The sequence below is a fragment of the Ochotona princeps genome, chromosome 11 (genome assembly GCF_030435755.1).
Source record: "Ochotona princeps isolate mOchPri1 chromosome 11, mOchPri1.hap1, whole genome shotgun sequence".
NCBI classification, from domain to species: Eukaryota; Metazoa; Chordata; class Mammalia; order Lagomorpha; family Ochotonidae; genus Ochotona; species Ochotona princeps.
The window spans coordinates 73,036,923-73,049,330 of NC_080842.1; the positions used below are offsets into that span (position 1 = coordinate 73,036,923).

The window sequence follows — 12,408 nt, forward strand, 5'->3', positions numbered from 1 at the left end:
CATCACAATGTGCTGAAGGCAAGGGCACGTCGTGGAAATCCGAACAGAACTCCAAAGAGCTGTGAGGAAACTCATGGAAACAAAACCTGCTTGGGGGTATCTGGCCCAGGGTGAGGCGCTGCTGCGGACCCCCACACCATGTAAGAGGGTCTGATCCGGGTCCCAGCTTCCTACGAGCATGGTGGCCAGTAATGGCTCGGGGACTGAGACCACGTCATCCGTGCAGCAGACCCAGATCGGTTCAGGGCTTCTGGCTTCAGCCTGGCTCTGTGGGCATTCAGGGGGGATCAGCAGATAGGATGAGAACTCTGTCTCTTTTCCTTTGAAATAAAATAAAAGTGACAAAAACAAAAAAATTGAATAGTCAATCTCCTCCTCTTTGACCCTCCTTCACATACTTTGAATAAAATTATTTGGTGAGGAACAAATTTGGGTAGCTCTAGGCTTACATACATGTGAAACAATGAAGAAAGGGTACATTTTAAAAAGCAAACAGAAACAACCAGTTGCAAAGCTGCGAGCTGTGGGCATGGACACAATTATTTTCTAAGTATTTGGCATTACAAAATCTTTGCTTTTCTGAAGCGCTTCCTGCATGGCAGCACATGGGCATCTGCCCCGAGGGTGCCAAGGTGAGCAAGGGACGATGCCCACAGCGGAGGCAGCAGGAGCTCTGCCCACACCCTGGACTCAGAACAGCCAGAGGAGAGCTCGCCGTCTTGGGCAGCGCTCCCTCCAAAGCTCCGAGTGTGACTTAGGTATTTAATTTTCTAACTTGTTTTACTGAGTCTTATTTCTCAAAGAGGGAGTTAAAGTAAGAAAAACTTTGATTGATTTGGTGAGTTCACTGATTAACTTTTAGAAAAATATATATACACACACACACACACACATATGCACTATTCTAAAGAGATAAATCCCCAATTTCAGTTTCATTCTTTTAGAAATATTTTATTGATCTGAAAGGCAGAGACAGGGACTGAGGGAGCAAACTCTTCCACCTGCTGGTTCACTACCCAGCAGGCCCAGCCAGGAATGCCCCAGGCCTGAGGCAGGTGCTCACAGAGGGCCAACCTGACCCGGAGCCACTGAGCCAGCCTGGCAGCTTCCGTTTTTAAGTGAGCTTGTACGTCCCCCCATTTTCACCAGAACAGCAGTGACTGCACTGCCTGTTACACTACTCCAGACCACGGATACAGCAAGGACTGACCAGCCTCAGCAAGGCAGTTTTTGCTTTTGTTCCTCAGAGTTGCTCTGGGCCATTTCCATGTTGGATTACAGCTCCACTGCAGCCATGGAGAAACCACCCATGACTCTACCTACAGAACACACATGTGTAAGGACAGCCCCAAGGATACACACTCCTGACACCAACCCCACAGGCCTGGGGAGCCTCGGGTCATCCAACACTGGGCCAGTGACCACATGGTTCCAGGCACATGGCCGGCACAGCGCTCGGCAAGGCCCACCCACCTTCACAGCTCCTCATCTAAGTTCCTTCCATTCTCCTGGAGGTCCTAAGTGGTTCACAACCTCACCCGCAACAGTGATAAGACTGATGCATTACGTAGGCAGCACGGATGCCTGCACAAGGAAATTCTGGTTCAGAGAAGTTTCCAGATTCCCAGCTTCTCACACCTCACTGTCCCCTTGAAGGCTCCCAGCTAGAGAATCCTGTCTCCTCACTCTCGGTGCCCCAGAGACCGATCGCCTCTAGGACCAGGCCCGCACAGCCCCTTGCACAGAAAGTCACCAGAGCTGCCCAAGCAGCCACCTCATGGTGGGTGCCTGACTCCACAGAGAGGGGAGACACAGCTGCCCCGCAGGGTCCTGCTCAGGGCCCAGGACACCAGGGCTCTGCACTGTCACACACTGAGGTCACTCCTTCCTGCACAGACACTGCAGCTGTCACCCTACCCAGCCCAAGCCCCTCACTCCTTCTGTCTCCTGGCCGCACCAAGGATGAGCACAGCCACCTCCTGACCGGGGAATGGAGGCGGCTCCCAGTGCCTCCTCTGTTGGCTGCCTGTCCATCAGCCACCCCCTCAGGGCAGCCACAGGCTGGCTCCACACTCTGTTGAGGAGTTCAGGGGAGCTCCGTGTCCATAGTGGCCTGAGCCAAGGAGCCATGACAGGGACAAGTCAAGCTCTGGAGTAACCTCTGGCTGCAGAAATGTATCTGAGGGAGGCTGTCCTTTTGAAAACAGACTCTCTGCAGAGAGCAGGACCAGGCCAGGAATGCAGGAGAGCAGGACCAGGCCAGGCCCGCAGGAGAGCAGGGCCAGACCCACAGGAGAGCAGGACCAGGCCAGGCCCGCAGGAGACAGCTGACCTGAGCTGTGCATATGTGACCCAGGCACTCCTCCCTGGGGGTGTAGACCCGAGGTGGGATCAAAGATGCAGAGTCTGGGATGACCAGGGACACTGGACAGAAAGGCCAGCATGGGCCCAGGTCCTGCCACAGTGTCCATGCCTCCAGAGCGACACCGCAGGAGGCATCAACAGCCAGCAGCCTATTCTGCCCAGCGTCTTCTCAGGCGCACAGGGACACTCACAGCGGGCAAAGGTCAGTGTGTCACAGTGGCCTCAGAGCCCAGAACAGACTGGGTCCAGCAGCATCAGAACCTACACACATTCTAAGATGTCATCTTCTTAGACCTCATTCCAAATTCCGTGTGACTCCTCCGGTCAAGGAGAGCAGGCCAGGGTGGCTGGCAGGAATATCATTGCAAAGACTTGTTTGCTGCCAGCCACTGAGGAGTTCTGGCTGCCAACGCACCATCCCCTCAGGCCCACCTCTGGCAAACCTGTCCTCCCACCCATGTGCCACACCCACCAACTACAAGCACATCCGGGTCCCCTAAGTACCCCAGGAGCAAGCTCTGAATGCACAGTAATCAGCAAACCGAGGCTCCTTGGGGCCACCGTGCTTCCAGCATGGAATCAAGCCGGCGGGCTGCCTGTGTGGCCAACAGTGGGGCAGCCCACGTGGGAATGACCTGCCCAACTGCAGCCACTGCATCCCAAGCACTGCCAGGTGCAAGGCACAACTTCCACGCCCTCACCTGCTCGTCCACGTAAGCATCGATCCTCTCCTGGCACTCGAGCCACTCCTCGGCCACCCTGCGCAGCTCCTCCTCGGAGCGCTGGTACCTCTGCAGCAAGGCGCTGTAGGTGTCCTCACGGCAGGTGTCGTGCGTGGTGCTTCCTAACCTGGGAGCAAGAAGGCCTCGTAACAGAAGCAAAAGCCCGAGGGTGCCGAGCTGGAGCCTGGAGCGCTTTCCCACTGCTACTATGGGATTTAGTCAGCTCTTCTCCCAGGGCCAGAGGGCGCAACGGTGCTGTGTCAGAGTTAGTAGGCACACCTTTCAAAGCAGGATTCACTTTTAAAATGCATTTTCTTACTTTCTAATTATCTCAGCATATGAATTAAAATCACTGGAATAAAGACATTTTGGTCAGGTTTATCTGGCACCATAGGCCACACTTACAGTATATCAACAGCAAAGGTTACACACGGCCAGAAGCTGCCCGTGGGGTCCATGTTGCTAGACACTAGGCACCAGGGCTAGGCGCACCCCAACACCCTAACCCCAACCCTAACCCTAACCACGTCCCCGAACACTAGGGACCAGGGCTAGGCACGCCCCAACACCCTAACCCTAACCCTAACCCTAACCCCAACCCTAACCCTAACCACGTCCCCGAACACTAGGGACCGGGGGTAGGCACACACTGTGAACCATGTCCCTCCACTCCCACACCTACTTGTACATATGCACAGGTGTATACACATACACACACACATGCTCTGAAATGGAAATACAGCCAGCACCAGGTAAACAACTAAACCATCATGCCGCAGTATGAAAGAATTGTATCAACACACACCAAATCATTTACGGCACCTAAATGTTTTCAGAACTATATCTGCATCACTGCAAGATCTGGTAATGGAAGTAAGCATGGTGAGACAACTACCTTAGACCCCTCTCCCCTTTCATGGGCCACACACTGGGTGCTGTGTGCAGAGAAAGAGCTGGCATAGGGCTCCCTGGCAGCCACAGAGCAGTGTCGGCACACAGGCCACACTGCTCTGCCAAGCACTCAGCCTATGGCACCGTCTGGACACCGAGGAACAGGAATCAGGAAGATGTCCGCGAGGTTCCGGACACTCAGAGTATGGGACCCAAAGGGAGAACAAGGATGTGAAATTGGGGTGCCCGGGGCACTGAACAATGTCAGAGATGTCTCTTGGGGGTGCTGCGGGCCCCTCCAACTCCCCTCAGCACGAGCCACACCACTGCCCCAAGCAGGGCACAAGCGCAGACAGAGCCTGGAACTTACACGCGAGCTTTCTTGCATGTGTGGAGCCCTCTGCGTGAGCCTCCTGGGCTTTCTGCGGTGCCCCCCACGCCCCTCTCCCAGGAAGCCACCGACACAGGGGTGCGCACGGCAGGTGCAGGGCTGAGACCCGATACCTGATCTGAGACAGCAGCGCCGGCAAGCTGTTCTGCACGAGTGGCTCCGAGAAGATGAGATTCTCAAACAGGTGCTTATTATGCAGCTCCCAGGTCACCTGGAACTTTCTCAAATGTTCATTTTCCTAATAATAATAAACAAGGCAGATATGAACTGATGGAGCCTGGCCCATGCCCACATGGACTCTCCTTCACCTACGTGCTGCTGAGCGCCGCCACGCAGGTCCCCAGGCACACAGCGCCTGGCCGGCTGCACCCCCCTCCGCAATCACAGCCACAGCTCGACAAGAGGCACAGCCGCACGTGGCGGAGGGCCTCTCCCAACCAGGCCGTTGCGGAAAGTCACACCTTCCTTTCTCCAAGAGCCACTCCTCTCATTCTCTCCTTTCCCTGACAATCACCCACCTCGCTCTCCCGAGCCCTCCCCACTCCAGAAAGGCAGACTTACAGAGAGGAGGAGAGACGCAGACAAAGCACCATCTGCCTGGCTAAGCCCTCGCCTTGCTCACCCAGAGATTCCCCATGGGCACTGGTTCTAATCCCGGCAGCTCCACTTCCCTCTCAGCTCCCTGCCTGTGGCCTGGGGAAGCAGTGGAGGGCGACCCAAGCGCTTGGGCCCCTGCACCCATGGGAGACCTGGAAGAGGCTCCTGGCTGCGGACTGACTTGGCTCTGGTCAATGCGGCCACTTGGGGAGTGAACCAGCATGCGGAAGATCATTCTGTCTCTCCTTCTCTTTGTAAGTTTGCCTTTCTAATTTTAAAAAACGTGTCTTCTCAGAACTGATTGCATTCAGTGGTCTGCTTGTTTACAGATCAGCCAAACTGATCTGTTCTTGTCAGTTCACCACAGAATCCCTCCCTGTGACCTGCAGACAAGGTGGTGGAGGGCGTACAACCATCTCCGCTGAGCAGTGCGCTGGCCGCACCAGCGTCCTCACGCCACTAAGGCCATGGGCAGGCCCCTCACACCTGCCTTCTGCCAACACGCGCAGCATGCTTTCTCATTTATCCAAATGCCAGCACGTCCCAGGCCTGAGCTCATCACTCCTGTTTCACTCTAAGCACCTGACAGCCTCACTCAATGCAGGAGTCGCACATGGCTGGAGACCAGCGTGGGGTGACCTGGGAACGTGGCCCCAGCCTGGAACGAGCAGCCGCAGCACGAGCAACCACCCGCTGCAGCAAACCCTCCCCACCTGGAGGCCCTGGGCAGGGAGGTACGGAACGCCACCCAGGAGGAACAGCATGCAGGAGCTAGGGCCATGCCTCAGGGGGCCACGTCTCGCCTCCACTCTCCCCCAGCTGGGGCGGAGGCCTCGCCGGACACCCCTGAGCAGCTGCGCTCCCTGAGGCTGCGCAGCGCACAGGATGACCCACAGCTCTGGCTTTCTGCATGAAGACTGACGTGCCAAAGCACTTGCCACTTCGGTTTATGTCTCACTTCTGAGCGAGGCATGCAAGATTAACAGCAGACCTCACTGCACAAGCTGAAATCAACCTGGAGTAATTCAGAGTCCAACTTGCGCTAACAACTGGTTGTGTGCCACCATAGCCAGGCTATTTTTTTTTTTAAAGATTTATTATTATTATTGGAAAGCCGGATATACAGAGAGGAGGAGAGACAGAGAGGAAGATCTTCCGTCCGATGATTCACTCCCCAAGTGAGCCGCAATGGGCCAGTGCGCGCCAATCCGAAGCCGGGAACCTGGAACCTCTTCCGGGTCTCCCACACGGCTGCAGGGTCCCAATGCATTGGGCCGTCCTCGACTGCTTTCCCAGGCCACAAGCAGGGAGCTGGATGGGAAGTGGAGCTGCCGGGATTAGAACCGGCGCCCATATGGGATCCCGGGGCGTTCAAGGTGAGGACTTTAGCCGCTAGGCCACGCCGCCGGGCCCGCCAGGCGATTTTTTAAAGCGTATTTTTATTTATTATGTATCAAAAAGCAAAGACAGAGAATTCCCATCTGCTTATCCACACCTCCAAAGGCCCAAACATCCAGAGCTCAGACAGGTTGAAGTCAGGAGCCAGGGGTCCAACGTGGGTCTCCTCTGCGGGCGGCAGGGATGCAGGCACTTGAGCCATGCCCTACTGCCTGTCAGCGTGGAGCTGGGCACTGCGTCCAGGCGCTCCAACACAGGCCATGGGTGCCTCGGCAGAGGCTTCATAACCACACTGCCAGGCACAGCTAGCAGTGCAGGCCTCACCAACATCTCCAGGCGGCTTGCAGGGGACCTGACTTACTCAGACCACACAAAGTACATGGGGCAGGGGTCAGGGAGGTGTGCGCCCACCCAGCCACAGAGAGGTCACCAAGGCACACAGAGGGGTGGCGTTGTGGGGCAGGGGTTGGGGAGGTGTGTGCCCACCCAGAGTCACAGAGAGGCCACCAAGGCACACACAGGAGCAGGGGTCAGGGAAGGGGGTGTGCCCACTTTTCAGGCAGATAAGGTATGTCAAGGATTTGTAATCTGTCTTTTCCACTCACACATTCTGAGTTTGCACCTTCTGGGGAAGAGTTTTGCAAGACGGAAGAGATGGTGCTTACAAACACAACCTTCACACCCCTGTGTCTGTGGGGGAAATGGAGATGTTTTGGGTCTCCAGCCTGCACAGGTATTTCCACCATGACGGGGTTACACTGAGTCCTACCCTACTTATAAAAATAAAAATGTGTTTATTTTTATTGGAAAGGCAGACCTATAGAGAGAAGTAAGGACAGAGAGAAAGATCTTCCATCTATTGGTTCACTCCGCAAGCGGCCACAATAGCCAGAGCTGAGTCGATCCAAAGCCAGAAGCTTCTTCCGGGTCTCCCATGGGTGCAGGGTCCCAAGGCTTTGGGCCATCCTCGACTGCTTTCCCAGCCCACAGGCAGGGAGCTGGGATGGTAAAGTGGAGCAGCGGAGACATGAACCGGTGCCGATATGGGATCCTGGGGCATGCAAGATGAGAATTTAGCCACTAGGTCATCGCACCAGGCCCTCTGAAAGCATTTCTGAGTGCAACTGGCAGAGCAAAGGCTGGGGTGGTCACTGAGAAGCTAGGCAAGTTACCAAGGAATCAGTTGAGAGTTCACACAGCCAGTGACCCTGGTGCTACAAAGCTAAGGGACACTGTGGCTGGACATAAAATTTCAACTTTCAAGCAAAAACCAGACATTTGGAAAACCTGTATCTGCCACTTGTGTGCATTTAAGGACCTTACTGCTCATCTCAACATGTGTACTCCGTGAGCACTCTGCGAGTCCTGGCTGTTCCGCTCCAATCCAGCTTCTGCTAATGGCCTGGGGACGCAGCAGAGGACAGCCCAGGTCCTCGGGCTCCTGTACCCACACGGGAGATCCGGAAGAAGCTCCTGGCTCCTGGTTTTGGAGTGAACCAGCAGATGGAAGATCTTTCTCTAAACTCTGCCTTTCAAATAAAAATAACAAAGACATGTATAAAACAAGGAAAATCCCAAGAAGGCATCGGTGTTGGTCTCCAGGGAGCATCAGGTGCCCTGAGGTGGACCTCACGCAGCAGCACCCTGCTTCATCCATGTCCCTGCCCCAGCGTGGCGGGCTGCCTGCAGAAGCTGTCAGAGCCCCAGCAGCTGGGAGCAGACAGCCCCTCGAGTCCAAGGGGCCCGCCCAGCCCTGTGCTGCTGGACGAGAGCGCAGCTGTGCACGGGCCACCCACAGGTGTGCACACAGGCCCTCCGCTCCCAGCCACAGGAGCCCATCTCCTCAGCACCTGCATCCGGAGGGCTGGCCCTGAGCGACCGGGCCCTCGGAAGAAGGGGCCCGAGACAGCGCCCTGGCCTCAGAGACGCCCCGACCCATGCAGCTGCCTGCCTGTGGCGGCTCAGAGACGCCCCGACCCACGCAGCTTCCTGTCTGTGGCCCTGCTCTTACCAGGGTGCTGAGGAAGGTGCTGATGCAGCGTGCCGCCTGGCAGAGGGCGCCATACTCCTCGAGCAGGAGGGAGATGAAGTGGTGTGCCTGCGGTGGGCCCTGCAGACCCGCAGGCACCTTGGCCTTGGCTGCGGTGGACAGCTGCCGCAGCAGACGAACCTTCACCTCCAGAACGTACTCCCGGGCCTGCTGCTCCAGACGCTGGTACAGCTGGTAGGGGTCCCGCTCACACAGCCTGCAGGGAAGGGCCACCACTCAGCTGGGCTGCCCACGCAGGCCCGTGGCAGACACGTCTCGTGTCACCAAACGTCTCTTCCAAACCTCTCCTCAGGTAGCCACCTGCTGACACCGTTGTCTGCTGAGCCCACAGGGGAGAGCTGCCCATGCCCACTGCACAGATGCACATGTTCTGTGCAGAGCCTGGCAAAGTGCCACCACGTCGGCCTGGGCTCCCGAAGGCTCCCGTGAACAGGGGGCACTGTGCCCACAGGGCTGCTGCCCGCCACAGGCTGAGCCCTCCTGCCTTCCAGGAACCCGGTGCACCACACATCTGGGCTGCTCCAAGCTCTCTAAGCAGAGAACAGAGGCAGCCTGTCCACTGAGAAAGACAACAGAAAACAGAATAAACTGTGTGACCTGAAAAGGAGGGGGAAATGAACGCACCCCTGCCCCTGGGCTCACTCCGCAATCTCTCCCGAGACCTGCATTACTTGAGCTGCTACTACTGTGCTCATCTCTGAGGAGCTAGGAGGCAGAAGGCCAGGATCGCCACAGCGACATCTCAAACGGCCGACCTTAACCACCAAGCATCGGCAGAGGCTCAGCACGCCAGCAGAAACACGCAGCAAGCCAGAGCGAGCGGAAGGTCTCAGGCTTTATGGCGTCAACAGCTCATCTCCTGCGCCCACCCCACGCTGCCAACTGCCCCACTTGAGGTTACCAGACCACCCGCTGTAAAGAGAAGCGGTGACCCCGTGACAGTCACAGCAAATGCAGCGAGAGCCCCAGCTCGTGGGATTCTGGCCGCGCTGGTACATTTCACGCAGACTTTTATCTTTAGCATCAAAACCTTAATTTTGATGACTAGTCTAAAAATCTGTCCTGTCAAGCAGAACATACTTGATCTGTTAAAGGACAGCCACAGAGGAGTGAGGACAGCCACAGAGGAGTGAGGACAGCCACAGCTCCTCCTAACTGGTGGAAACAGATGCTTTCCATTTCACGCCTTTTCGATTTCTGTAGTTTATAAGTGCAAAGCAATAACCAGGTGGTACTTAGGCACAGAGCAGAAGATACTGGGAAGGAGCTGGCCATTCCCCGCACACATTCGTTTCCAAGTACCTCAGTAAATATCACACGGCCAACTGCTGGACACTATTCTAAGCTATCAAAAATGCAGAATTTATAACCCAAGAAGCCACCAGGAAAACTACCTTCTCAGTCACATACTATCCAGACCCATCCACTGAGCCCCGGGGTCCACCGACCAATCCCTGCCCAGTGAACATGGTGCTTAGACATCCCAAAGGGGCTGTACTCTGAAACAGAACAAGTGACCAGTACAGTGTCCACATCAAAGGAATTCCTTTTGTGTGGGTCATTTCCAACAGGAGAAGCAGGTGCCAGCCTGGGCTATAAGGGAGAGGAAACTCTGCCTGCCTCAGATGCTGCACTGCGACTGTGCACACGGCAGCTGCCGCAGGCCAACGCGGAGCACGTGACTCTGATCCGTACGGCACCATGCTCCACAACCTGGCTGGCTCCACGAGGCCACACCCATGGGACAGGCTGCCCTTCCCCGTGCCCAGCCCCGAGGCAGTAGCCCAGGCACGAGGGCTCTGGCAGCAGGTGTTACGTGAGCCAAGGAAGCATGCATTACACTGAGACAAAGGGCTCACTCTGGTCGGTCCACCCTCCCAGGCAGACGCGAGCTGCACCCTGGGCTGGACCCGACTGGCCAGCAGGAAAACCCACCCTGAGGGCAGGATGAGGGTCCACGTGTACCTGTCCACAAGCTCCTTCACGCCCTCCTTGTCGGGGACCAAGGACTGGTCCTGGTCATCCGCCAGCGGGGTGCCCGCCTGCCGGTAGATGCAGCGGACTGTGTAGCGCACTTCTGACCAGTAATTCTGCAGCTGCTGGGGCTCCCGGTCCGGCTCCGAGGAAATGTCCCTAAGAGACAGCACAGGAACCGGAGCTTGAGCTACAGGACCAGATGGCAAAGCTGAAGGACAGAGGGCGGGCCAGCAGCTCCCAGAGCCGACACCCTGCCCAGCTCTCAGCATGCAAGCGAGGCAGGGAGACCCACAGTGGCCCTGACACAGCTCCGGGGCGCCCTCTGCTGTCAGTCCCAGACCTTCATACCCGCAACAGGCCTGCTGGGGAACCCTGGGACGACACCCTCTCCCAAGGTGCTTCTCCCACCCTGCCGCAGGGAACTCCATCAGCTTCTTCCCAGGGCCAGAGCGCAGGGCGATGCAGACACAGCCCGCATTCTCCACCACCTTCCTGTCACTCTGTCTGGTTTCTGAGAGGAGGGACTGTGCCCCTCATCACAGCCAGGCACTGTCCCTTTCACGTGTTTCTCGTTGGCTGGCAGTGTCCACGCGGCCCTGCTCCCTGCTCCTGTCCAGGGACCCCCGGCACCTACCTGCGCTCACTGCATGCCTCACAGGAGCACGGTGTGTCTGAGGGAGCTGTGCCCAGTCCTGCTGAGGACAACGTCTGTGTGCCCAGGGCCAGCCGCCCGCCACCAGCCTCAGCCTGGGAACCACCCAGCTGGGAATGAAGAAGAAAATCTTGGCCCTGCTTAAAAAACAGAACAAAATAGGCTGGTTATGTTCAAAAGTACTCCATTAACTGCTCACAGAGACGCCCGCTGGAGAACAAATATAAAAGACTACATGAAAGACTAACTCAGAATTTTGCCCTGGAATGGTTTTGTACCTTTCCACAGTTAACATCTTTTTAACTTTTCTAAGCATATATTTTTATTCGAAACACAGAGTTACAGAGAGGAGAGACAGACAAAGATGGTCCGTCCATTCACTGGTCCACTCCCCAATGGCCCCAACAACTGGAGCTGAGCCCATCCGAAGCCAGGAGCTTCTTCCAGGTCTCCCAAGCAGGTGCAGGGTCCAGAGGCTTTGGGCCATCCTCTGCTGCTTTCCCAGGCCACCAGCAGGGGGCTGGACGGGAAGTGGGGCAGCCGGGACATGAACTGGTGTCCATATGGGATCCTTGTACATGCAAGGCAAGGACTTAAGCCACTAAGCAGGCATCCTTGCAGCCACCCCAGCTGAGACCTCAGGGCAGCCTAAAGGGCCTCTCTGTCCCCAGGAACCCATCAGCATGATTTCCTGTGCTGTGTGAGGGACGGAGGGAGGACCCAATGGCACCGACAGGATGCTGACATCACACGTAAGGCTCACAAAGTCAGGCCCTCCCTGTGCCCCTCTCAGCAGCTCTCCCCACTCACCTCAGCGACAGGCCCCAAGGAGGACCCTGTCGTGTGGACACCACAAGCAGGTTGCTAGAGGACTTCCCCCGGGGCAGGGCCAGCTCCCCACCACCACCTCCCACGGTCCAAGGACACAGTTTCTAGAAGGGACTTTCTTCTTGGGTCCCCATAGAGAGGAGATGTTCCCTCCAGGACCCAAGGCAGGCCGACAGTGCTAAGACAATCTGCACAAGGCAGCCTGGGGCCCGTCCCAATAGCCCCGGGAACTGCATGCTCACCTCCTCAATCTCAGGGCAACAGTCCAAGCAGACGCCGTCAGGAGGGGATTGCATGAGCAGGGACGGCCCTGACAGAGAGCGCCTCCCCCATAGGGCAGCCAGTGTGCCAACTGTGGGCCAGTGCTGTGGTACGTGGGTTAAACCACTGCTCACAGAGCCAGCATCCCCTGTGGCTGCTGGCTCATGTCACAGCTGCTCTACTTCCCGCCTGGCTCTCTGCTAACGCAGCAGGGGGTGAACTGGCTCTCCTTTCTTTTCACATAAACAAACGTTCAAGACAGACAGACAGATCTGCG

The 12,408-nt window shown here is 56.6% G+C and overlaps 1 protein-coding gene across 4 annotated transcripts in view; it reads right to left on the reverse strand.

Moving 5' to 3' along the window:
* The window catches only part of FAM193A (family with sequence similarity 193 member A), a 103,613-nt gene that overhangs the window by 37,556 nt on the left and 53,649 nt on the right, over positions 1-12,408 (reverse strand). For 3 of the 4 annotated variants that reach the window (XM_058670347.1, XM_058670345.1, XM_058670348.1), the window contains 5 exons: positions 11,025-11,182; positions 10,379-10,546; positions 8,375-8,609; positions 4,482-4,606; positions 3,066-3,213 (listed from right to left, as the gene is read on the reverse strand). In XM_058670347.1, the coding sequence (XP_058526330.1) occupies positions 3,066-3,213; positions 4,482-4,606; positions 8,375-8,609; positions 10,379-10,546; positions 11,025-11,182 (834 nt within the window). The remainder of the gene's footprint in view (positions 1-3,065; positions 3,214-4,481; positions 4,607-8,374; positions 8,610-10,378; positions 10,547-11,024; positions 11,183-12,408) is intronic. The other variant, XM_058670346.1, reaches the window with a different exon arrangement.